Source organism: Saccharomyces kudriavzevii, assembly GCF_947243775.1.
Source record: "Saccharomyces kudriavzevii IFO 1802 strain IFO1802 genome assembly, chromosome: 10".
Lineage (NCBI taxonomy): Eukaryota > Fungi > Ascomycota > Saccharomycetes > Saccharomycetales > Saccharomycetaceae > Saccharomyces > Saccharomyces kudriavzevii.
In genome coordinates, this window is record NC_079281.1 from 66,553 (window position 1) to 91,481 (window position 24,929).

Genomic DNA, 24,929 nt, shown 5'->3' on the forward strand with positions numbered 1-24,929 from the left:
AAACACAGATAGATAAACATGGCTGTATGTTATAAGGATATAATGAACCGTTGGTAGATGTTCGAGTAATCAAGAGCGAGCTGCAACGCCCCTTTCTGAATAGCTTTATCACCTGGAACTTTGAATTTAAAATATGAGCTGCATCAAATGAGCAAAAAGAAAGAACGCAGAGGTTGTTTTACCATCAGAGTGCTTTGGAAAATATTCCTCATTGAAGCTAAAAGATATTATAGTATCGTCCATTTCTGTTTTCGTAAGAATGAGGTTCAGTGTAATTTTTATTCAGAAGGGTCTTTATCGTTGATTCCGATTCATTAATACGTCTGATTGTTGAATTTAAAGACCGTTACTAACATATCATTATTGTTCACTTTATGTGTGCACAATATGCTCCTGTTTTAATTAGGCTCAAAAGTCTTTCAGAACCAAGCAAAAAATGGCTAAGGCTAAGAAGCAAAACAGACCATTGCCACAATGGGTCAGATTGAGAACCAACAACACTATCCGTTACAATGCTAAGAGAAGAAACTGGAGAAGAACTAAGATGAACATCTAAGCAAGAAATATCTTCATGTTTCTAGCTTTTTGTTATCTGTCTTCCATGTCTTCCTTATTCTCAATATATATATATACTAATAGTACGTCGTCGTATTCAATAAACATATATATAATATAATTTAACGGTTGTTATCTACTACACCTGTAGAAGAGTGCCGGGAGCTTTCATGACCCAGATAGAACATTATTTAAGGTTCGATTTATTGTACCATTATATTATTATTATTCATTATTAGCTATACTTTTACAAAACAAGAGTCCGTGACCACGTGGGTACTAAAGTAAATGAATGGAAAGGGGAGTTCCTTTTTCATTTTCATGTAAAGAATTTTGGTTTGGGCCCAAAATCATCTTCCTGGATAATAGCACCTGCATTACGGGTCATCTCCACGTACAAGCACTCCTCAGTTTGTAAAATTTGATTCGCTGTCGGCCTTCTCTCGTAATTGGGTTCTATCATCCATCGTACTATTCTCTCAAGAGATTCCCCATCTATGAGAAATTTCGGTACCCATGCAGGAATATTGGAACTTTTATGCATAACGAGACGATTCTTGGTAGTGACGATACTACCTGCTGTATTATTATTATTATTATTATTACTACCGTTATCATGAGTATTAATAACGGAAGCGGGGTTGGCGCTAACGTTTTCCCTTTCAAAATCAAATAAATCATTGGTATCCACTTTCGTAGTATCCGAAAATAGTGACTCCGAATGTATATCTGTGGAACTTAATCTCCCAGCATCCGATAAATCGCCTGATCTTAACTTATGCCATGCATTACCGTTATCTGGCAAAACAACATTTGCAGCAATTTCAACAATCATCAGACCAAGGGAGAATACATCGGCTCTGTAATCATAAGTACAATCCGAAATGATCTCTGGTGCAATGTATTCCCTATCACCTTCATTTTCAAAACCTTTATCTTCTAAGGGTAGATGAGTCGCCATTCCAAAATCACCCAATTTTAAGTTCCCCTCAAAAGTGATCATGACATTAGCAGGCTTCAAATCTAGATGCACAATATGACAGGATTCATGGATGAACCGTAAAGCTAAGCTCAACTCCACTATAATTTTCCAGATCCTCCAATCTTCCAGCCTTTTTTTTTTGGCGATGACTTGTTCTTGTAAAAAGCCATCCAAATTGCCATTTTCACACAATTCCGTCATGATATAATAAGAGTTTTGAAACTTCCACGAACTAATATAATCAACAATATATTCTTTACCCTCTTGGTCCATGGTAACTTGATTTGTTACCTCGTTCAATATCTTGATTTCCAGCAAGATGCGTTTTAAAGAATTATATTTATTTGGTTTGATGGCTTTAATGGCATATTTTTTTTTTGTTTGAGCAAACGTTACTTGATACACCGTGGAAAATTGTCCTTTACCAATAGAATGCACATTTGTGAATTTTTCAAAAAGATGAGAATCTGGATTTGCTGATAGTTTGTTAGAAGAGATTAGACGCCTTTTAGAATTCAGAGGCGAGGAGTCCGTGGAGGAAATGGAATGCGTCTCTGCATTCGACTTATTCGTCACAGCGGCAGAAGATAGTGATAGAGGTTTAGTTTCCCCATGTGTTTGAGATGTTGCCCCAATAATAGATTTTCGCCTAGTTGGAGTAGAAATTTCATCATCAGTATCATTATCGTAACGGCCACGAAGTTGATGATGATGAGAAGTCTTTCTGGTTGAATTATGACCTGATATTATGATGGGAGGTGGGAAATTTTCATCTGTACCGTACAAATCATCTTTAAATTGTTGTAGACTGTTTGTTAATTCTTTATTTTTCAAAATAACAGAGTTCCTTGCCCGCTTTATCTTCTTGAATTTATTGGAATGCAGTGTCTGTGGTGAGCTATTTGTGATCAAACTGGTGGTGGGGGACAGGATATTATTATTACTATTCTGACGGTCATGTGAATGATATTTGGCCTCGCTCAATGGTGATGACTCCATGGCAGATACGTGAATAGAAGGCAAGACTTTGGAGGATGGAGAATCTGAAAATAAAAGGTCTTCTCGTAGATTATTATCGTCGACAAAATTCAATGGGGAAACGCTCAAAGAAGAAGAAGCGATTTTCGAATTCGAAAGGTGGATATGATGATGATCTCTTCCTTCCATTGAGGGAGACTTCTTTACTGGAGTCTCTGGTATTCTTAATTTTGCAGGGTATAAGGAAGAATCTCTGGACATTTTAGATATGAGCCCCGAAGACGTGAAGGCAGACTGGTTTGGCTTAGCAACGCTATAGGAAGAGGAAGAGGTTATATCTTCATTCTGAGTTTGGTTTGCTGGAAACCATCGCTGATTCCATTGCCTGAGAGAGCTCGGGCTGTTGGTCCTGTCCACGGATCTCTTTGCAGTGGGAGTGGTAACATTATCGGCTTCATTAAAGGGAGACCACCTGTTTATACGAGAATCCACGGTTTCCTCGTCTTCCTCGTCGTCCTCCTCTTCAATTTTACCAAGAACTTTCGAATTAGATTCTGATAGAGCGGTATTACTTAAGGACAAGTTCAAAGTGCCCGTACTTCTTGTCAGTTTATTATTCGAATAAGGGTAAAACTTCAGTTTATTACTCGGAGTGCACCCCCCTATAGCAACATCGTCATTTTCGTCCGCACCTGTCTGCTTTCCAAACGTCTTCCCCACTAAGAGCTGGAAGTCTTCTGTGTCGAGCATTTCGAAGTCTTCCTCATCCTCGTCCAAAGAACTCATTTATTCTCGTGTGTGCCTGTTTTTGTTTACTTTTCCCCAGCACTACACTAGCACAAATAGTAATACCTGAGTAGTATTGTCCTTTTTTATTGAGGCAACCGTACAAAGGATAAACAGGATACTTACACATATACACACACACACACACACACAAAAGCACCTTTAGCTAAACCCTGCTTAATACTCAGGAACATTTTCATGTCCGGTTGTGTTGTTGATTTCTTATCCAGCATTCTTTAACTTCGCTGTTTTTTTTCGCGTCGCGTCGCAAATTCCAATAATTTGGAAGAACTGGAAAATATTTTTCGCGTTCATGCTACCCGGCCAAGAAAGCAACAAACACGTGATATAATAAATATCAGAGGGGACTTACGAAAGGGATGGAACCTCAAAGTTTTAGACAACCCGTTAACCATCGCATATTGATTTCGGTGAAAGTCACATTTACTTAAAGGTAACGTCTTTTCCTTCCTTCAGGTGAACCAGAAATTTTGCAAGACCATCAAAAATCCGTAGTTTGATGCATGGAAAACAAAGCATCTTCACAAAAGCCAAGGCAGGGATGTGAGTGAGAAAAGCTGCCGGACCTCAATGTAACATCTTGGCGGCTGCTAAAACCAAGTTGTATGCTTCGATACAGAGCCCTGAACTAAGTATATTTTCTTAGTTCTCCATTTTCGCGAATTTTTTTTCACTTTTCCATCGGCCGGGAAGAAGCATAACAATAATAAGGATAAACACGGCTTTGTCAACCGAGATATCAAATTCTTATATTTGAGCTCAATAGAATATTCCTTCTACCCAACTCCAGCGCAATCAAACACCCATATTAAAATAATTTAAGATACAGATGTTGATCAGGCTGAAAAAGAGAAAAATCCTGCAGGTCCTCCTGAGCACCGTGGTGCTAATTCTATTCGTTTGCTCTTTACATAAAGATGCGTCCTTCAGTTGGCTAAATGCCACCAAGCTCAGGTTACCGTATCTGGCAGGGTCCAGTCACAGAAGCAAGTTTTACTCCGTTCTGGTTGATGCTATCGTGCAATGCAAGCCGATGGGCTCCCCTCCAGACTTGGCCAAGCTGCACGATGCGGAAGGGTGCACATTTGCAGGTAACGTTGCTGCACATACCTCCGAACGCGATAGCGAGTTGAGTTACGAGAGCTTGAATAAATGTTACAGGCTGAACACAACGGTACAAGAAGGTTTAACGGCAATGCACAATAAGTTCACAGATATCTTATCGGGAAAATTGAATTTCTCGTTTGCGCAAAGAGAGGCCCTTTTCCCCGAATCCGAGGGTATTGTTACCATTGGGGGTGGGAAGTACTCTGTGCTGGCATACACGATGATAAAAAAGTTGAGAGAAACGGGTACTACGTTACCTATTGAAGTTATTATCCCACCACAGGACGAAGGCGATGACGATTTTTGTAAAAATTGGTTGCCAAAACATAATGGTAAGTGTATATATTTCTCGGATATAGTTCCTGCGAAGTCGCTGCGTGATCTAGAACTTACTCACTTCCAGCTGAAGGTCTTTGGGCTGATAATCTCCAATTTTAAGCGCATAATCTTTATTGATGCAGATAATTATGCAGTGAAAAATCTCGACCTGGCTTTTAATACGACATCCTTTGAAGACACCGGGTTAATCTTGTGGCCCGATTTTTGGAGGCGTGTCACTCCTCCGGTCTTTTACAATATTATAGGTTCGACCATCAACACTGGCAAAAGAGTTCGTTTTGTCAGTGACGATGTGTCCCCAGTGTCGCGGTATGATCCATTCGTCAGCGACTCAAAAGACTACAATCCAGAAGAAATACAGAATCACTTCCTAAGACATGTTCCCTTACATGATATGGATGGTACCATGCCAGATTTGACCACTGAATCCGGCCAAATGGTTATTGATAAGATTCGTCATTTCCACACACTGTTGTTAGCACTTTATTATAACGTCTATGGGCCTACTTGGTATTATAAGATGCTCTCTCAAGGTACTGCTGGTGAAGGTGACAAAGAGACATTTATTGCTGCTGCCCACGCTTTGAATGTGCCGTACTATCAAGTGAAAACTAAGTTTGAATTCGATGGTTTTTACTATAAAAAGGATGATTTCAAAGGTCTTGCCTTACTCCAACATGATTTTGAACAAGACTACAGGCATTATCAAACGGCGCAGCAAAAAGTCAAAGCTAATATCGGCGAATTTTCCAAACTAAATCCAGAATACACTTTGGACAAAGGTTTCCTGAAAAATTTGATGCTTAATGATGACGGTTCTGATTTGGATATTATGTTCATTCATGCAAGCTTTTATAAGGCGGACCCATGGAATCTATATCATGAAAAAAGGTTTATTGGTCCCGATGGCAAACAGCTACGTGGGTTTAAGAAATTGGGTCGTTACGGAATGGACTTCGAGCTGTTTTTATTTGATGATATGAAAAAATCCTTCTGTACCACTCCAAAGAACCAAGTTCTCAGGTTCAAATACTTTGAAGATAAAATCACTACGCCTGAATGGGATGCGATGTGTAAATACTTGGCCGACCATGTTGATTATTTGGAACGCACGCATAAAGATGCTATGCTTGGCAAGGAATAGTTAGGAAAATAGTTAACTAATCTTAGTATAATAACAAACTCATCGTTCGCTGTATAAAGGAATTCGACATATATACGCATACAAATACACAAAGTTTTTGAAAAAGGAACAATAAAACTCAATTGACGTCATGGTCTTGAATCAATGCGTTAAAATGGAAACAATCGCTTTTTCTTTCTACCATTCCCTTTCCAAGAACCTGGAAAGCAAAGTCCACCCAAACCAAGATCTATTTTCCAACGATGAAGAAGCGCTACTCGATGACCGGTTTGACGGTTCTCGTATATTGTCATCCACCAACCGTGAAGCCGATGAAGACTCTATATCGACGTCTGAAAATCTGTCGAATTCAAAGGGTAACGAGTAATATTTAACAATGAAGTCACGCTGTGGAAAAAACGATGGTATATCATCGTATATTCTTTTCTGACGGCATGTTAAAAATTGTCGACGTGATTTATCACGGTAGCAGGTTCTGAGGATAGGGTACAAGTCTCTTGATAACCGCTGCACGGCGATCCTTTGGGTGTTTGAGAGTTTATTTAGTTTGGCAGACGTATAAGGCTCCCTTTCCTTAAGGGAAGAAACGAGGAACCCATAAGTGCTGCCGTCATTTGACTGAGAGACACTCTGGCGCAACCCATTGAAGAAGTGGCTACTCAAACACCACTCGTCTATTCTATCCGAGTTAGTAGACGATTGAATATTCCGAAGGCTAGGGTCTGGTTGATCTGACGGCGGAGAACCTTTGGTGCTGCCGCTAGATATAGATAGTATGGCAATCTCGTCAGAGGGAACTTCAAAGGCACTGCTTGCAGACTCCACTGCTTCATTACGAGAGTTTTTCGGCGATAGTTCTGGATTATTGATAACCCGTACATCATTGAAGGACTTCAATCTATGGAAGTCCAGTTCAAAATCCTCTTCGGAAAGTTCCAAGATTTCGAATGGCGATTCATCATCGCGGGCGCTGTCGTTACTCCTGAGCTGGATACGAGCAGACCTTGATCCGTGCTCAACCTGAAAGTTGTTCATAGATGCCATTACCACTCTTTGTTACACACTGGCTTTGTATTTTAAGCTAGACCACAACGTCTGTCCCCAGTTCCTACGCAAAAATATGCTTGAGATGCATCTTTCAGAAGATTGGTATTATCCAAGAATGGCGCTACAGCCGCACGTGCATCGCTCGTGCAAAACGATGTCCATTAGAATTGGAGTATTCCTCGTGGCATCACAGGACGAATATTCTGGTCATAACATCCTACAGTGGCATCCTAACAACCACAACTCCTGATTTTCTTATGGCAATATTATGTGTGCCTTTAATGACTGCACTTTTACATGTCCTTGAACTCCTTTGTCTTCAAGGCTATCACAAATTAAGTTACACGATCGATTACCCGCATCTTTCGCAATGAAAAGGTCAAGACTGTACTGTCCTTTACTATCCTGAAATATCTTACTGGCCCTTCGTCAGAGCTAAGAAATGTGCCTTGATATTCCGTCGGATCTTAGCGTATCTCTCTATGACATTACCAGTGGCACTGTACAGTGCACCAGACGGTGTAGAAAAGAACTTTATACCAACACCCGATGACCCACGATACTTGACCACGGAGGGACGAACTACGGGCCCCAGTGACCATGTGCTGAACGCCGGCCAAATTGACAGAGACAAGCCCTCAGATCCCAAGTACACAGCAGATGGTTCACAGTTGACGTACCTAAGTCAGCTGCGCACGCAGCTGACAGGGTTACAAGACGATATTAATGAGTTCTTGACACGGAGAATGGAACTGGCCAAAAATAAAAAGAAAGCTGGCGCTGAGGAGAAACGAATTCAGGAAGAGATTAATCAGTTATTAGATGGTGGCGACGGCGAAGAGGACGCTGATTAGGCGGAGTTGTGTATAGTAGAGAAAACTTATATATGGGAAAGCATCTAATATATGAATGACGGATAATTTCTCGTCTAAAATGATAATTATCAAGCTACGAAGAGGTGACATAGAAAAAAAAAACATACATAGGATGGCAATATAGACGAAAAGCATTGATCGGCCATTAGAAGGTGCAAAGGAAACCGATTTCAGCTTGGAATCTTTCTGCCTGTTTGTTATTGATATTAGCTGTGTTAGGACTTGTCAAAATGGCAATTAAACCAAGAACTAAGGGCAAGTCGTACTCATCGAGATCGGCAGGGCCCCAATGGTTCAATATATTTGGCTTCAGGCAGAGCAAGTATGGCACTTGCAAATTTCTATCGATCATAACGACCTTCGTTTGCATTCTTTATGTCTTCTCTAGTCGGTTTTATCCAATATCTCATTCCGCGGGCGTATCATATCCTCCATCTCATGGACTGTACATTCATGAAATTCCTGCTTCCAGCCGATTGATTTTTCCACGTATAGAGCATGCTCCTTTATTGAAGGAAGTGACAGTCAGGAGTCTTTATACTACAAGAACAGAATTGGATGGTAGCAAGAGGTTAGTTTTGAAACCTGAAGAGAATGCCATGACTGATGAAGAGAAAAAGAAGACTACCGATCAAATTTTACTAGTAAAGCATTCGTTTCTGGACCATGGAAAGCTAGTATACCGTAGAAACAATGATGTGCCCGAAGTGGTGGTGGTTACATTAATAGATTTTGAAAACTATGATTCAGAAACAGTTATTCAAATTGTTCAAAATAGGGTCGATTACGCTCAAAAGCACCAATATGGTGTCTACATTCGTTGGATACAAGAGTTTTTGCCGGCCTTGGAAAACCAAAACCTGGCTGAAAGCTACGATTTCATCAAGCCGTTAATGATAAGAGCCGCCATGCACGCCTTCCCAACTGCCAAATACATTCATTTTGTTGATCAGGACGCCCTATTGATGAATCTTGATCTTTCCTTACAGAAATACCTGTTGGATCCCAGGATTTTGGATTTAGCTTTGCTAAAAAACGTTCCTGTTGTAGCTAACTCTAACATCAAGACATACAATCATTTTGAGTACAACTCTGCAAAGATCATCATTCCCCATGATGGGAATGGTAATATCGATACATCCTCCTTTGTCGTTGCTAATGATTTCCATGGCCAAGCTCTGATAGACTATTTAAACGATCCGTTGCTAAGAAATTTCCCATGGGATACTACCGGTGATAAGTTGAGTTGCGCTATCGGCCACATTTTGCAATGGCATCCTACATTACTGGGTAAGACAGCGATTGTCATACCAAAGGTTTTAGCAAGCCAATACGACGCCTCCTTGGACCAAGAGGGCCAGTCAGGGAATGGTGCCTCCGGAGGTGACGCTTATCATTATAATGAAGGTGACTTAGCTGCTTCTTTCAAGGGATGTAGGTTAAGAGGTACTTGCGCCGATGAGATAAGTCACATGTATAAAAAAATCAAGAGGTCTTGAAACGGTGATTTTCTCAAACTAGTCTTTAATATGGACCATGTATTTATATAAACAAATCTAAAGCACAAAAAAGCGAATGTAATGTAGAGCTCTTTCAAAATAAAGGCAATAATGATGCATATTCTTTATTTCCTCTGACGCGTTTTCGCGCGTTAATTTCACTTCTTGGCCTTTTTTTTTTTTTTTCAATAAAGGGTTTCTTTCAAGAGAAACTAAAGGTCTGGCTGGCATTTGCAAAAACAAACAGATGAGAACATCAAGTAGGCATTTTGATTTTCCACTTTAACTATTCAACAGGACAGCAAATGAAAAATGAAAGTATTCAAAGACGAAGAAGAAAGAACGTTTTCGAATTTAAGAGCCATCATTTGCGCCTGTCAGACATACAGTCCTGTACCTCATCACTTACAGGAAACTAAAGCAAAGATCATCAGTGCTGCTAAATTAATTATAGATACCTATTTTTCATCATTTACCACAATCGATGAGATTTCCGATATAAGGACCTATCTCTTTGTGTGGCTTAGGGACCTTGGAATGTTAGATCTATATCAAACAGTTCTCCTGGAGAGTATTTCCCTGATGTTTGACCTCACTACCTCTAACTTTAGAAATTGGACGGTCGAAGATAGTTTTCCTCATTTAATTGTACACCTTTATACCAGAATAAAGAGCTACCAAGTACTCTTAAACGATTCAGTGTTAAGTGAATTTTTTGCAAACTTCGATCATACTTTCAGGACTGCTTACAACCTCGCAAATTGTGCTGTTTATGAGTACGATGATGTTCATTATATATCAGACGACGCATACTCCTTAGTTGCATCTGTGAAGATAGATCCCGCACAAATCATCAAAAGAGAATATTTTAGGCTTTCAATTCAGAAATTAAACGTATCAGACGTATTAATTGAGATTTTTCACCTTCTTGATGGATTGGCAATTTTTAAGGTGAATTCTTGTAGTCTATCCAAGTTTACTGGTTCGATTGAAACCGTTTTTCGTAGCATCTCTGAAGGTAACTATGAAATCCTAGAACTAGGAAGAAGTTTGATGTTTCCGCTTTTGAGGGTTGGAGATTTCAAAATCTGCAAGATTAATGATAGGGGGGCAGTAATATCGTTTACCGAGGCGAACGACGTAAAATTGGAAATATTTAGCCTGGACGAAGCCTCATGGATAACGCAGTGGAAGCGGTGCTTCCAAAATCATGTGAAAGGGGCAGTAAAAGACAGTTCATTCACCAAAACTGTATCCAAGAATTTTAAAAGTTTAGACAAGTTTAATACTGGGCTTGGCCTAATCGTAGAAGAAAATATTCTACCAGAGGATTCTACGTTAGTCTCCACAGAACAGCGAAGCCCCCCACCTTCAAATAATGGCTGCTTATTACATAGATCGAAACCGTTACAAATTCCTTTATCATCTGTTGTTCGAGACGATTTTGGTGATGATTATATCTCCCTGGATGAAAATAATAGTCATGAATCCTACAGTGGTCCAGAGAGCATTATATCAGGCTATGGATTTCATGGCAGTACATTTTCTGGTGACGACTCACTTTCTTATTCTTCTAAGACAATACACAAAAATTCGATGCAGGTGAAAATAACGGACGAGAACACTGTACTTTCTGTGAATGACACTCAAATAAGCCGATGGTCAGACAACTCATGGCAGAACATTTCTCCTAATCAATTGAATATTGCTATTATACGATTGCACATGGGTTATTTTTTAGTAGCTTATGATCCTGACCATAAAGACCTTGATCAGTTTTCAATCCGTTTGTGTGATGACATAAAATGTACGCAATCTTCCGAACAGGATATACAACTACGTATCCCATTCAACACGTTGATGTGTGATGTGACTGGCATTCTTAATATTAGATCGGAAGACGTTGACAAGTTGCTCCTAGTATTAAACTTTTATACTATGGATCACTCGGAAAGCATGTCACACTCAAGTACTATGGATAGTATTTCAAGTGCCCTCTCTTCTGTTTCATCAGCAATTGATTTCAAGCACCCATTGCTGAAATGCTCTTCTGTAATAATACCCCACGAATTGACGCCGGCCGTCACCGATTCGACATCTGACTAGACCTGCAATATCTGTTGAAAAATGTTTGTTGCTTATTTACATGATTTGAATGTATACTTGTATATATTTATAAGATATAGTGATAGAACAAAAGTAGAGCCGGACGCATTATTGCTTAAAGGCCGCAATCGCGGCAGTATGAATCTTCCTTCTGATATCCCTTTTGTCAACATCATGAGTATCTTCAACTTCCCCCCATTTCTCAATTTGGAAAAGAGTCTCTAGAGTAGCAGCACGGATAATATTTTCCATATTAGTTTTCAAGGTTGGAGGTAGTTGATTAGTATCCTTCTTGTTCTCTAAGAGTAACACGCCACAAATAAAGGATTTAGTAGTTAGCACAGCTTTCTCAAGAATCGCAAGGTCCCATAGAGATAGACTATCCATATACTTCATAGCTGCATTCCTAACGATATCTGACTGTCGATTACCACGTAATCCATGAATGTCAGCATCCAAAACCTGTAAATGAATATTGGAGTTGGAAGAAAACCTGGACAAAAACTCCTCCATTCCTTTGATTAAGGGCTGATATGATTCATTTTGCGCAATACGCAAGTTTCCTTCAAACTCGCTCATTGGGGAAAAAACCAATAACGTATCAGTATCCAGATATCTTAACAATTGATTTCTTATGACATCACTAGTACCACCGATTTTTGCTATTAGCTGAGGACTGCAGCCAGGCTTATTTGTCATTTGTAAATCAATGCATCTTGCTACCAGTGAAGTCAGTGGCAGGGAGTGGGTTTTTATAGAAAGACTAGGTAGGCATGACCACTCTAGTTTCAACAGGTATGCTAAAAGGGATCTTGTATCATCAATTATTATTCCATTTCCCAGAGGGGTCTTTATGGTCTTACCATCTAATTGTAAAGCGATCTTTCCATTTTCAATATCTCTATTTAATGACACCTTTTCCCAAAATTTTTGAGAGGTTTTGCTCAACCTATTTGTCTCCGTTGGAGAATTATTCTCAATAGTATTGTCTATACCCAACGAGTGAGCGCTTGATGAATAAAATCGGGGCAATGTTGATCTAACGGATCTGGTAATGCAATGTCCGTTTTTCAGTGATGCGAACATTTCGTTCCACTATATTGGTCTGTTCCCCCTTCGCGTGTTTACTTGTTATCATAATCTTGTCTCTGTCTACCTTAATTTTTTCCTTTTCGATGACGGAAATGAGTAAAAGAAATAATAATTGAAAAGTAATAAGGAGCATAGATATATTTCAAAGTGGCAAGTCAAGCTAATAGGGGATAGCTACGAAAGCCATCAAGAAGTAAAACCACGTAATATACACTCATTAAAGATGTCTCAGATAGCACAAGAAATGACAGCGAGTTTAAGAAACGCTAGAACACAATTGGATATGGTTGACCAACAATTAGCATATTTGGATAGACAAGAAAAGCTTGCTGATCTGACAAAGAAGGAGCTGGGGTCTTACCCAACGGATAAAGTATGGAGATCCTGCGGCAAATCGTTCATCTTACAGGAGAAATCCAAATATGTTGATGATTTATCGCACGATGAAAGTATTCTTCTAGATCAAAGGAAAACATTGAAAATAAAGAAAAACTACTTGGAAACTACTGTCGAAAAGACGATAGATAACCTAAAGGCATTGATGAAGAACTAAAGTGACGTCACAAATACCGGCGTTTTTTAGAGGGAAAACTATACCATGAGAACAATTTTTTTTAATTAGTATAATGTAGATAGGAAAACTTATAGTTTATATAAACGTAATAGAAGGTTAGCACTGTTGTTCTGGAAAAAAACAACCTGTGAGCCAAGGTCGCCTAATTAAACGGCGCTGTACCCGCCCCTTTGAGTAGTGTTTCTACCCAGGATTCTAGAAACCACTTCTCTGCAGAATTCAGGTAAGGAGGTGAAAAATTGCGTGGAACGTTGTATGAACTCAGCACGGAAGTCTTGGAATGATCCTCCTCTGGTGTTCAAGAACGATACTACCATCAGGTATATCAATGTAAACAATAGAGCGTAGAGAAATAGCCAAGTGAACCATGATGCGCCACTTGACTTTTTTGCTGGCTTCTTGTTCTCATCATTGTCGCCATCCTTGCCGTTATCACCGTCGCCCTTTTTCTTGTCGTCATCTTTACTCTTCAAACAACCAGAAGGACCCTTCAGAGTCAACTGGATAGTTTTGTCGGCCCACGTATGGTCAACGAGTTCGTCTTCTTTCATGTTGTCATTACACTGGAATTCCAATTTTGCATCCATCACATTGGACCCCCACGTAGCGCCTTTTAACGTCAATATGAGCGCACTTTCAGTTTCCTCGATGCTATAGGCAATGTTTTTATTGAAATCTATAATCTGTGTAGTGATAGGATTCTTGCTGTCATTCATAATGACATCTGTTAGACCGCATAGCATGTCATCTTTCTTACAGCCTTGGGGGGGCTCTACAGTACGCTCCTCACAGATATTCACCCACCACTTTTCAATAGTTCTGCTTGGCGGAGTATCCCTTTCTGTAGAAGTAAGCGAGCTAAATTGTCCCACCTGGTACTTTTTTAAAACATCATGCTTCTCGCAAGACAAGGCCTGTACGACTACAATTGTGCTGACAAAGCCACAAATCCAATTTTTCGATACCATCGTGCCAGCGGTTCCTTACGTAATCTTACGGTTGAATTCACATCTCATGTCTGAATCTACAATTCAGCTGCCCATATGCCACTATCTTCTTGAAGCCCGTCCCTTACGGAAAAAAAGAAAGAGTCGAAAAAAGCCGACTTTTCTGACATTTAACACCTGAACATTTCAACCCAAACATTGTTATTATTTTTTAATATTTTGAATGGAAACTTTTTTCCAGGCTGCTTGCGGCATGTTCCGTTTTCCCCCCATAAAAGCAACTCGGCGGAGGAAGTACGGGCCATTTTTCAATGTTACATTGGCGTTCTCTCTAGGATGGCGCCCCGCGGGCTTAAGTTCTGCCCAGGAGTCACTCTGTGGCAGGCAGGATCTCCGAGGTTCAGCCTGCGGCAATTGTGGGCGTGGCTAGTTTTTCACTGAACATTGTATCTATGGCATGCAGAGGATGTTAGGATCTTGTCACAAGGTCGGAGAGCATCAGTGAGTGATGGGTAACTCGGAACACGAGAGTGTAGGTGTGGTTGTATTTGTTAAATTTATCAACACCTTGATGCAGAAGTGCAGTGATGTAATGGGCCCTTAGTAGACGTTTGTAATTGTTGTTAATAGCAGATATTCTCTTCTTGGTGTAGTTTATCTTTAACTTTTATTTGGGTTTTTTTTACTTCTGTCTTATTGTCCTTTTGGTCTTCGTGAATCAAAAGACTAACAGAACGAACAAATCTAAAATGGCAAGATACGGTGCTACTTCAACAAATCCAGCTAAATCTGCATCTGCTCGTGGTTCTTATTTGCGTGTCTCTTTCAAGAACACCAGAGAAACCGCTCAAGCCATTAATGGTTGGGAATTAACCAAGGCCCAAAAATACTTGGACCAGGTTTTGGACCACCAAAGAGCCATCCCATTCAGAAGATTCAACTCCTCTATTGGTAGAACTGCCCAAGGTAAGGAATTTGGTGTCACCAAGGCTAGATGGCCTGCCAAATCTGTTAAGTTCGTTCAAGGTTTGTTGCAAAACGCTGCTGCCAACGCTGAAGTATGTTTAAAATGATATTATTGTGGAAAACAAGATATTGAAAAGATAATGTTATGACAAGAAAGAACTAAGCTGAGCTCCCACGTGTTTCATCCATATGTGTGTGAATTTAATGTTCGAAAAAGTTAGATCTCAGAATGAACTGTTTGGAAAAAATAAACGAAAAGTACAGTGGAGCATGCGAGAATGCTTGGAATTTCGTTCAAATATTACCAGTTTTTTTATCTTGTTTTTCTCTCGCACCATTATTTTGCAAGTTTTTACTAACAACATATGATAATATCGTTGATATTACCTCCTCACTTTAACAGGCTAAAGGTCTAGATGCTACCAAGTTATTCGTTTCTCACATCCAAGTTAACCAAGCTCCAAAGCAAAGAAGAAGAACTTACAGAGCCCACGGTAGAATCAACAAATACGAATCTTCTCCATCTCACATTGAATTAGTCGTCACTGAAAAGGAAGAAGCTGTCGCCAAGGCCGCTGAAAAGAAGGCTGTCAGATTGACTTCTAGACAAAGAGGTAGAATTGCTGCCCAAAAACGTATCTCTGCTTAAACGCTCTGCAACTTTTAAAATGAATATTTGATTTTATATACTATTATATACTAATTTTTTTAGATCAATGTACAAAATCAAAATCAAAATCAAAGAACAACAACATAGGAAACAGAAGGCCAAGAAAACCTAAACATTTGATATGGATTTGACAAGTGAAAAAGGGAAGTGAAACTAAAAAGGAAGTAGAAAAAATAACACAATTATAGATACATATTTCTACATGTACATGTATTTAAACATATCTAATTGAATCTAGAGAAGTCAAGTCGAGTGACACACCATTCCTGTATTAAAGAAATAAACCCAGAAAAACGAAAATAAAATAATATAGAGTAAAACAAAATGAAAAGTACTACCAATGAAGAATAATTACAACAACAAAAATGGCTTCCATGTATCTTTTTTTTTTATGCCGACCAGTACCTGTAGAACTGGGGTGCTTCGATAGAAATCGGTTTGACGTCATTCTCGTTAGATATATTTTGATCATTATGACTTTCACTTGTTTCAATATCGGGCTTGTTGAAGGAATTCTTCCCAATACTTAAACTCTCAGGTTTGGATAACATATTTTTGAAGTGGTTTATCTGTGACCTAATTTCGTCCCTTTCAGCGACTGAGCTGTTATTAATATTGCTATCCGATATTGAATTTAGACATTTGGTTAAAACGCCTACAATCTTGTTAGAGTTTTGATTGAAATTTAATCTCTGAATTAGCAAGTTTTCTTGTTGCCTTTCTATAGTTTTTCTTTCCAGCTCCATGAAACTTTCAACCTTCTTTAAATGATTTAATTTTGTGTCTAACTTTTCCATCTGTAGTCTGATCAATTCATTTGCTAAAAAATTCATTTGTCTTTCCTCGTGATTAGCAAAAACATGACTTCTAAATCCTAATGACGATATGGCAATTTCTGAGCCTTCTTTAATGTTTTCAACTGACTTTTTATCAGAAATTTCCTTCTGCTGAGATTCTATTGATTTTTCAAATTGAATGGCTCTCTGAGTCATGGTTTGTACGGTCTTTGGATTGACTAATCCCACTAAGAATGCTATTGTTGATAAAACTGGATTTTCGCCTTTAGAGAATGGTAAGTGAGGAGCATACTTTAATGGCCCTAATCCGCTGTAGTTATTTCCCTTGGTATCGCCATCATCATACAGAAACTTGTCTTCAATGGGTAATTGAAGAAAACGCAAGATACATTGCTCGGGTGATTTATTACCTACATTTTTGGCCACTTTATACCAATCAGCACCGAATTCCTGTATGCCCTTTAATAATTTCTGTAAATCTTCCTTTGACCAATTCTTATCAATTTGTTCTAGAATTTTGAGCTTTTTCAAAGGGCGTGAGGTTTCATCCTCTTCCAATAAATTTTCAGCAGCCCTGTCGGAGGATGTTTCCGTGTTTTTATTGCTTTTATCACCATTATCATTATCTAATACATTAGATGAATTGGTTATTTCATCGTATTTTCTTTTACTTTCTTTCAAATATTTATACAAAGTACTTTCCGAATCACTGGTATTCATCATTTTTTTAAGCTTTGCCATATCCGGCAATTGTACAGATGGTTTATAACTTTCGAAGGGGAATAGTCCTCTGGGGGCATCATGCCTTGTGGAATATTGAGATGTTAGTGGGGGTTCGATTTTCTTGGGTAATAGTCTAGAATCGACTTGATAGTTTATTAGCCCCCATTTAGTTAGGAATTTATGCAACCTGAACAATGCAGCAGCATCACCAGAAACGTTTCTCCTCGCTGCGGTGACGCTAAAGTATTCATTAGGATTCAATCTATAGGAATTTATCATGAAATTTCTATATCTCATGTAGACTTCAGGTGTCTTGGATGGAATCCTATTTGTGAAAAATTCAGGTGAAGATTGAACCTCGATGGAATGAATTTTTTCCAAATTGAACCATTTGGAATAACTTGGAACAACAATTTCATGTGCTTGCGGTATACTGAACGTTTCCGGTTCTGTTTCGATAATGGGGTTTTTCTTCGTTTCAACAATCTTTGGGTGGTCGATTGTAATTTCTTCTTCATGATCGCTTCCCCCTTCGCCAGCACTTACTTTTTTATCTACACCTTCTATCTTTGGCGAGACTTCCTCCTGGTCTGCTTCATGTGCATCCGGAATTGCTGACGGAGTATCAGCGAAGGACGAACCATTGTCCAGCTGTTTGGTTTCACTTTTTGTATCCCCAAATATTGAATTGTCGGGACTCATCATCGGTTGATCGTCATCATCATCCTCCTCATCCTCATCCTCCTCCTCCTCCTCCTCCTCCTCCTCCTCGCCACCCATTTCCTTTGCCTTTTGACTTGGTTGGGTTTCCTCCTTAACACTCTCAGGATCGGCATTTCCCCCTGCTTCCTCCTTTTCCTCCATTCTTTCCTCCTCTAAATTTTCAGGATTTTCATTTGGAATTTGTATTACGCTGTCTTCCTTCTCAGCAGGCTTGTTATTTTCACTTTCTACCGAGTTCGTAGGTATGCTGGGAGTATTCGTCTCGTTATTGGAAACAGAGCTCTCTGTTTCGCCAAACAAATTGTCGCTATCATCGTGATCCTGATCAAACATATTCTGAGCGTCGTCTTCTTCCACAGAGGGTACTTCATGAGAAACCAACTTATTTTCCGGAATGGATGGTAGCTGTATCGCCGATATCGTCACCGCGTCGCTATCTGCCTCCTCTGTGTTCGTAACAATCTCTTCATCTTTCAAGGAACTGTGTCGTTGCTGCGGCGCCTCACTAGTGAAATCTATATTTGCGTTTGCTGCTGTAGTGGCATCCGTGCTACTGCTATTGTTGTTGTTGTCATGACCTTGCTCATTGACGGCCACAGCAGGCTCTGCCTTGGGCCCCTCACCTAGCGTAATTTCCATGCTTGCAAACTCTGTCACGATTGGTTTCTACACGCGCCTCGATATGCCAATATATCACACCTTACACGGTCTTACACATTCCCTCTTGTATCTCTGATACAGTTTATTTTCGTCTTTTCGCCAATAGCTTAAAACGCCAAAACGTCCCGCATCGTTATTCGTGATGCCTGCATAATTGCTCTCAAAAGCCCTTCAAACAGGGTCAAAAACCTTTGATTCAACGTCCAGTAGTGTCCATATGCATCTCGATGCTTCAAATGCTGTCCAGGTGGCTTATTGGCCCCTCATTTATCGTATTTACGAGCAGACGATCACAATATCACTTTCAACGAGCAGTAAAAGTACCTTGCATTTCTTTTTTTCTTCGAGAAAAAGATCTTCCAAGGATAATACAGAAATAGAACAGGAAAAGCCAAAGCATTCTCGAGGCCAGTTCTATTCGTGTTTAGCATTTCTTGAGAAGCGTTAAAAGAGGCAGATCACACTTCGTTTTGCAGCTTTTCATTAAGAATCATCTAACCTTTCGCTTCCGCCATTTTTTTCTCACAGAATCAGCAACAGCAACAGATTATCGATAATGCGTTTACAAACAAACTCCATTTTATGCGCCTTGGTGTTTTTAATAACATGTGTTTTCGCCGATGTGAACGTCGTCTCTCCACACTCCAAGGCCACATTCAGCCCAAGCGGAGGTACCGTATCTATCCCCATCGAGTGGATGGATAATGGTGCGTACCCCCCATTAGCCAAATTCGCATCGTTCACTTTCACTCTTTGTACTGGTCCTAACAATAATATTCAAGCTGTTGCCATAATTGCTAGCAAAATCAAACCCAGTCAACTGACGCTGGATGGAAGCGTGTACTCATACACAGCTACTTTTCCCTCGACCTTAGCTGGTGACGGTCAATATTATATTCAAGTCTATGGGTGGGTGGATAACCAAGGTTCCACCACTCATTATACACCAAGATTCCAGTTGACGTCCATGGGTGGCACTACAGCCTATACATTCAGTGACTCAGTTGCGCCTACCCCTCAGACTTCTATCCAGACAACCACAACGAACAACGCGCAAGCCACTACCATTGACAGTCGCTCATTTACTGTTCCGTACACTCAGCAGACTGGTACGTCGCGTTTTGCTCCCATGCAAATGCAACCGAATACTAAAGTGACTGCTACGACATGGACAAGGAAATATGCTACTAGTGCTGTGACATATTACTCTACCTTCGGGTCGCTGCCACAACAAGGAACCACACTAACTCCAGGTTGGTCTTATACGATATCTTCTGGGATGAACTACGCTACTCCCGCAGCCATGCCGTCTGACAATGGTGGCTGGTACGAACCCTCTAAGAGGTTGTCTCTGTCTGCCAGGAAAATCAATATGAGAAAAGCATGAATAGCAGACAATAATCTACTATCATCACAATGATAGAGATTGAAGGCAAGAAAGGGCAAACAATAAAAAAATAAAAAATATTTTAACGAAAGGGGCGTTAAAACAGCAAGTATACATTCATTTATCCATCTATAAACACATATATAAACACGATTACAATTTTTTCTCAGAAACGACGATTTATTAGACGAAAAGGATATACAGAGGTAGCAATATAGAAAAATGTAGAGGAAAAGAAACTTGACTAGTATATTTCTGGGTATTTTTTACATAGGCGTTGCAAGGCAACCACGCCGTTTAAGCTTACTTCTTCATTCTCCTTAAACTTGCAGAGCACGGCGTCCAGGATCAAAAACCCCAATTCGCCGTCATCGTTGTTCCTACAAACAAATTCATACCACGAATCTATTTCAAACGTTTTGTTCATCGAGACACGGATATTGTTCAAAGTGATCATTTCTATCTCACCGCTGTTTTTCGACGATATAGTCGGCGATTGCAAAACCAGTTGGGACTCGGTGGGCTGTGACTTGATTTGCGCTACTATTCTAAAGACGGGGGCATTGATGTTGGAGATTTCGGTGGGATCGATCCTTGGTGTCTCGCTGGCCATTTTTGCTTGCTGTCTTGGGTGGCGATATACATTCGCAACTGCAGCGAAGAGTGTCTAATATTGCTCTTTATCTTAAGCAGAAAAGAAAAAATGTCGCGTATCGTCACATTTAACGCGTTGCGCTTGAGATGATAGCACTGAATAGAAGAGGTGGAAAAGCTTGAGAGCAGACTACAGACAAACGGCTCAGCCTATTTTGTTGCGCTGGATTGACCGATCACTAGCGATAGTTGCCTTTCTTGGTAGTTCTTGCAGTTGGTGTCCACAGCGCAAATATCATCGCATTTATATAAACGACATATGGAGTCCCTATATTATTCGCTACTCACTTCAGATGGTACTGTAGTGTTATACAACAGTAATGAAACGCTAACGCCATAAAATTTCGTCGCCGTCTACATTTATCGCATTATATACGCAATTGTGGCTTGTAGTAACGGCCAGTTCAAGATATTGTAATAAGACGAACAGTTTACAAATACATACAAGTTGTCCCGATGCCGTAAAGAGAAAGCAATACGTCCCTTCCCTTCTTTCCATTCTATACCTCGGAGCTCGGATTCGCTTTTCCCATTATTTACAAATAGTTACTAATAGTCATCTTGTCATCACCTGTTGTTGCAGATATAAGACCGAGGAAGATAAGCGTGGAAATGGTGGAGGATGAACAAAACTATCAAAGAAGTGGTGTGACCTCAGAACTCCCAAGAGGGCCCGATCTTCTCAGCAATCTCTAGGACCTGAACGACTTCTCAAGATTCAAACATCAGATTACACAGAGACAGTCTAACATTTCTTTCCACCCGAATGTGTAAGCGAAGAGTATTCGTAACTCCAATAGGAACACTTCTTTCTGTAGTTATCCGTGACGAATGGAATGGATCTGTCACACCTGCATCGTTATCCAGAGGCTATCAAAGCTCTTCTTGTTATCTCAGCCTCACCGCCCTTATCTTATCATAGCGCCCTTTAACTTTCCCCTTTGGGCAAAAGACAGTACAGCATTTCAAGGTCGGCCAAAAAGTATAAGATATAAAAGGAACGAGCACCCCGCCAACCGTGTCTTTACTCCGTGCTAATAGTGTCTATTCATTACCACATCAAGGATCCATCCATTGTCGATTCCATGATGACTGCCTTACCAGAACAGAAAACCCCTAGAATCTCCTTATGGCAAAGGCACAGAGCCTTCCTTAGCGGAATAGTTACTCTTATTATCATCGGTACCTTTTTCCTCACCTCAGGCCTCCACCCACTACGCCATGGAGCAAATTCCCCACACGGCGGTAAAGGAGGCTACCAGCGCTCGTCCAAATGTGGGAAGATTGAAGCCTTGAGCCCATCTTTTAATCATTCCATTGACACAATTCTTCATGACTCTACGTTTAGAAACAACTCCATTGAAAAATTGTCCAACGCTGTTAGAATCCCCACTGTTGTCCAAGACAAAAACCCCAACCCTGCAGATGACCCTGATTTCTATAAGCATTTTTATGAATTACACGAATATTTTGAGAAGACTTTCCCCAACATTCACAAACACTTGACATTGGAAAAGATCAATGAATTGGGTCTTCTATATACATGGGAAGGCTCTAGTCCTGAATTGAAGCCGATTTTGTTGATGGCCCATCAAGATGTCGTTCCAGTCAACAACGAAACACTCTCATCCTGGAATTTCCCCCCATTTTCTGGCCATTATGATCCAGAGACGGATTTCGTGTGGGGCCGTGGTTCTAACGACTGTAAGAACCTGTTGATTGCCGAGTTTGAAGCTGTTGAACAATTGTTGATCGATGGATTCAAGCCAAACAGAACCGTTATAATGTCGCTCGGTTTTGACGAAGAAGCAAGCGGTACTCTCGGGGCTGCCAGCTTAGCCTCATTCCTTCATGAAAGATACGGTGATGATGGTATCTACAGTATCATTGATGAAGGTGAGGGTATCATGGAAGTCGATAAGGATGTCTTTGTTGCCACCCCAATCAACGCTGAAAAAGGCTACGTTGACTTCGAAGTTAGTATTCTAGGCCATGGTGGTCATTCCTCTGTACCTCCTGATCATACTACAATCGGTATCGCTTCTGAATTGATCACCGAATTTGAGGCCAACCCATTTGACTACGAATTTGAGTTTGACAATCCAATCTATGGCCTGTTAACATGTGCCGCAGAACATTCTAAATCTTTAAGTAAGGACGTGAAGAAGACTATCTTAGGTGCACCATTCTGTCCAAGAAGAAAGGAAAAGCTCGTTGATTATATTTCGGAACAAGCCCATTTGCGCAGTTTGATTAGAACCACGCAAGCCGTGGACATCATCAACGGTGGTGTCAAGGCTAATGCCCTACCTGAAACAACGAGATTTTTGATCAACCACAGGGTCAATTTACACTCTTCTGTGGCTGAGGTTTTCGAAAGAAACTTAGAATACGCCAAGAAGGTTGCCGAGAAATATGGTTATGGGTTGTCTAAGAACGGCGATGATTTCATTATCCCTGAAACCGACTTAGGTCACATTGACATAACACTCCTGAGAGAATTGGAACCAGCACCATTATCACCAAGTTCAGGCCCTGTTTGGGACGTTTTGGCAGGTACCATTCAAGATGTTTTTGAAAACGGTGTCTTGCAAAACAACGAAGAATTCTACGTGACCACTGGCTTATTCTCCGGTAATACAGACACCAAATACTACTGGAATTTGTCCAAGAACATTTATAGGTTTGTTGGTGCTATCATCGATATTGATTTACTCAAGACTTTACATTCCGTTAATGAACACGTGGACGTTCCAGGTCATTTATCTGCTATTGCCTTTGTCTACGAGTATATTGTTAATGTTAATGAGTATGCTTAGATAAAACTACAAATATTAAATAATCAAAAGAACTTTTTTTGTATTTTTTTTTTCCATAAACTTTTTTATTTATATAATTCACGTCTTTATATGTATCAGTATAACGAGAAAAAAACGACAGGTAAAACTAACATAAGAATAGAGGGGTAAAACCGAAACCAGGAAAATGGTAATGAGGCGATTGTAACCATCGAATCAAATCAAAAACACTTGTGTGAAGGCAGTGAAAATGGCCAAAATATAGTACCATACACCGTTTTGCATCTTTGTTAGAGCAATACCACTAGATTTTGATGTCGTACTAGGAGCGGTAGCAGAAATACTCATCAGTTGAGAAGAGTAAGTTTCGTTTTGAGGGATTGCAGCTAACAACCCGTTAACGATCTCCGCGGAGACAGTTCCATTAAATGGTGTAGCGTCGGAAATGAAAGAGACGACGTTTCCACTAGAGTCAAAAACAACACCACCTTTCATGGTTCCGGTGGTATTTCTTGCAATATAACCGTAAGATTGAATACCAGTACCCAAATCTTCGATTCCCTGGAAGGTGTGGAATGTAGAGTACAGGTGGGTTCTTTCCGTACCATTCATGGCTTCAAAGATATCGTACTCACCACATCCACTGGCCCAACATGAACAGTTGGCATTAGTTGGATATTGAGAAGTTCTTGCAATATGGTCATTCAGCAACCAAATGGCAGGCAAGTCGTAATATCCGATAGAAGTACTGTTTTTCTCGGTTTCAGTAGGCATTTCGAACTCAAATAAAAACATTTTTGTCGCACCGCCGTACCCGTAGTAAGCTGGAATACCACTACGGTAAACACCACAGCCTTTATCGTAACCTGATTTTGGACATGACACATTGGAGTAAATTATGTATTCTTCGTCAGAAGAAATCAATGTGCCATCTTCCAAAACAGTGGCCGCACTGGCACTACCCGTAGCGTTAGAGCTAGCGTAGGACAAAGCATTTCCCAAACAAGGGGAAGCCTCACCTCCATGGTTTAGGAAAGTAACGTTGTCAGCAGTCTTAGAACTGGATTCGTAGTACGCTAGACGATTCCAATCTGAGGAACTTCTACTGTTGTTGACAGTAAATCCAGGGGAGGTGTAGAAGGCAAATTGCTTCAATTTCAATGGACCACGGAAATGAACGGATAAGTAGTCTGACAATGGGGCACTTTTACCGCTGAACCATATTTCATCACCGACTTCACAAGTACATGATTCATTGTTAGTGATATCTTTAAACTTATTTACGTTCACGTAATGACCTGTAAAACCGACGTTTGTAAAATCCAATTTCTGATACGCCTGGGGCCCACTTGCGGCAACTGTGTGCAACATGAACACGCACACGGAAAGGACAATACTCTGTAACATTTCTCTTGTTTGTGCTTTTAGTGCTTGTATTACCTTATGTTCTACAATGGTTGCTTCCCTAGATAAGACTTGTTTCTCGAGGATTTTCAATT

At 40.1% G+C, this 24,929-nt stretch overlaps 16 protein-coding genes across 16 annotated transcripts; 9 read left to right on the plus strand and 7 right to left on the minus strand.

The window, feature by feature from the left end:
- Window positions 1-18: 18 nt before the first annotated feature.
- On the plus strand, window positions 19-556 carry RPL39 (60S ribosomal protein eL39; the record flags this gene model as incomplete). Its single annotated transcript, XM_056228864.1, has 2 exons — window positions 19-24; window positions 407-556. The coding sequence occupies 2 exons, from the start codon at window positions 19-21 to the stop codon at window positions 554-556; spliced, it is 156 nt and encodes a 51-aa protein (XP_056082940.1).
- Window positions 557-874: 318 nt separating this feature from the next.
- On the minus strand, window positions 875-3,301 carry SWE1 (tyrosine protein kinase SWE1; the record flags this gene model as incomplete). Its single annotated transcript, XM_056228865.1, has 1 exon — window positions 875-3,301. The coding sequence occupies one exon, from the start codon at window positions 3,299-3,301 to the stop codon at window positions 875-877; it is 2,427 nt and encodes an 808-aa protein (XP_056082941.1).
- Window positions 3,302-4,151: 850 nt separating this feature from the next.
- On the plus strand, window positions 4,152-5,912 carry MNN5 (alpha-1,2-mannosyltransferase MNN5; the record flags this gene model as incomplete). Its single annotated transcript, XM_056228866.1, has 1 exon — window positions 4,152-5,912. The coding sequence occupies one exon, from the start codon at window positions 4,152-4,154 to the stop codon at window positions 5,910-5,912; it is 1,761 nt and encodes a 586-aa protein (XP_056082942.1).
- Window positions 5,913-6,089: 177 nt separating this feature from the next.
- Window positions 6,090-6,956, minus strand: ATG36 (Atg36p; the record flags this gene model as incomplete). The annotated part of the gene is made up of 1 exon (XM_056228867.1): window positions 6,090-6,956. One exon carries the CDS (start codon window positions 6,954-6,956, stop codon window positions 6,090-6,092), a length of 867 nt encoding a protein of 288 aa, XP_056082943.1.
- A 485-nt stretch (window positions 6,957-7,441) lies between these two features.
- On the plus strand, window positions 7,442-7,813 carry GON7 (chromatin DNA-binding EKC/KEOPS complex subunit GON7; the record flags this gene model as incomplete). Its single annotated transcript, XM_056228868.1, has 1 exon — window positions 7,442-7,813. The coding sequence occupies one exon, from the start codon at window positions 7,442-7,444 to the stop codon at window positions 7,811-7,813; it is 372 nt and encodes a 123-aa protein (XP_056082944.1).
- A 251-nt stretch (window positions 7,814-8,064) lies between these two features.
- On the plus strand, window positions 8,065-9,333 carry MNN11 (alpha-1,6-mannosyltransferase; the record flags this gene model as incomplete). Its single annotated transcript, XM_056228869.1, has 1 exon — window positions 8,065-9,333. One exon carries the CDS (start codon window positions 8,065-8,067, stop codon window positions 9,331-9,333), a length of 1,269 nt encoding a protein of 422 aa, XP_056082945.1.
- Window positions 9,334-9,645: 312 nt separating this feature from the next.
- RBH1 (Rbh1p) lies at window positions 9,646-11,439 on the plus strand (the record flags this gene model as incomplete). Its single annotated transcript, XM_056228871.1, has 1 exon — window positions 9,646-11,439. One exon carries the CDS (start codon window positions 9,646-9,648, stop codon window positions 11,437-11,439), a length of 1,794 nt encoding a protein of 597 aa, XP_056082946.1.
- A 108-nt stretch (window positions 11,440-11,547) lies between these two features.
- On the minus strand, window positions 11,548-12,525 carry ATP12 (ATP synthase complex assembly protein ATP12; the record flags this gene model as incomplete). The annotated part of the gene is made up of 1 exon (XM_056228872.1): window positions 11,548-12,525. One exon carries the CDS (start codon window positions 12,523-12,525, stop codon window positions 11,548-11,550), a length of 978 nt encoding a protein of 325 aa, XP_056082947.1.
- Window positions 12,526-12,754: 229 nt separating this feature from the next.
- On the plus strand, window positions 12,755-13,084 carry PFD1 (prefolding complex chaperone subunit; the record flags this gene model as incomplete). The annotated part of the gene is made up of 1 exon (XM_056228873.1): window positions 12,755-13,084. One exon carries the CDS (start codon window positions 12,755-12,757, stop codon window positions 13,082-13,084), a length of 330 nt encoding a protein of 109 aa, XP_056082948.1.
- A 167-nt stretch (window positions 13,085-13,251) lies between these two features.
- On the minus strand, window positions 13,252-14,073 carry ATG27 (Atg27p; the record flags this gene model as incomplete). Its single annotated transcript, XM_056228874.1, has 1 exon — window positions 13,252-14,073. One exon carries the CDS (start codon window positions 14,071-14,073, stop codon window positions 13,252-13,254), a length of 822 nt encoding a protein of 273 aa, XP_056082949.1.
- Window positions 14,074-14,801: 728 nt separating this feature from the next.
- On the plus strand, window positions 14,802-15,667 carry RPL17B (60S ribosomal protein uL22; the record flags this gene model as incomplete). The annotated part of the gene is made up of 2 exons (XM_056228875.1): window positions 14,802-15,110; window positions 15,422-15,667. The coding sequence occupies 2 exons, from the start codon at window positions 14,802-14,804 to the stop codon at window positions 15,665-15,667; spliced, it is 555 nt and encodes a 184-aa protein (XP_056082950.1).
- Window positions 15,668-16,077: 410 nt separating this feature from the next.
- Window positions 16,078-18,570, minus strand: SWI3 (Swi3p; the record flags this gene model as incomplete). The annotated part of the gene is made up of 1 exon (XM_056228876.1): window positions 16,078-18,570. One exon carries the CDS (start codon window positions 18,568-18,570, stop codon window positions 16,078-16,080), a length of 2,493 nt encoding a protein of 830 aa, XP_056082951.1.
- A 577-nt stretch (window positions 18,571-19,147) lies between these two features.
- KRE9 (Kre9p) lies at window positions 19,148-19,978 on the plus strand (the record flags this gene model as incomplete). The annotated part of the gene is made up of 1 exon (XM_056228877.1): window positions 19,148-19,978. The coding sequence occupies one exon, from the start codon at window positions 19,148-19,150 to the stop codon at window positions 19,976-19,978; it is 831 nt and encodes a 276-aa protein (XP_056082952.1).
- Window positions 19,979-20,222: 244 nt separating this feature from the next.
- On the minus strand, window positions 20,223-20,591 carry RFA3 (Rfa3p; the record flags this gene model as incomplete). The annotated part of the gene is made up of 1 exon (XM_056228878.1): window positions 20,223-20,591. The coding sequence occupies one exon, from the start codon at window positions 20,589-20,591 to the stop codon at window positions 20,223-20,225; it is 369 nt and encodes a 122-aa protein (XP_056082953.1).
- Window positions 20,592-21,720: 1,129 nt separating this feature from the next.
- CPS1 (Gly-Xaa carboxypeptidase) lies at window positions 21,721-23,451 on the plus strand (the record flags this gene model as incomplete). The annotated part of the gene is made up of 1 exon (XM_056228879.1): window positions 21,721-23,451. The coding sequence occupies one exon, from the start codon at window positions 21,721-21,723 to the stop codon at window positions 23,449-23,451; it is 1,731 nt and encodes a 576-aa protein (XP_056082954.1).
- A 195-nt stretch (window positions 23,452-23,646) lies between these two features.
- On the minus strand, window positions 23,647-24,837 carry TOH1 (Toh1p; the record flags this gene model as incomplete). Its single annotated transcript, XM_056228880.1, has 1 exon — window positions 23,647-24,837. The coding sequence occupies one exon, from the start codon at window positions 24,835-24,837 to the stop codon at window positions 23,647-23,649; it is 1,191 nt and encodes a 396-aa protein (XP_056082955.1).
- Window positions 24,838-24,929: the final 92 nt, after the last annotated feature.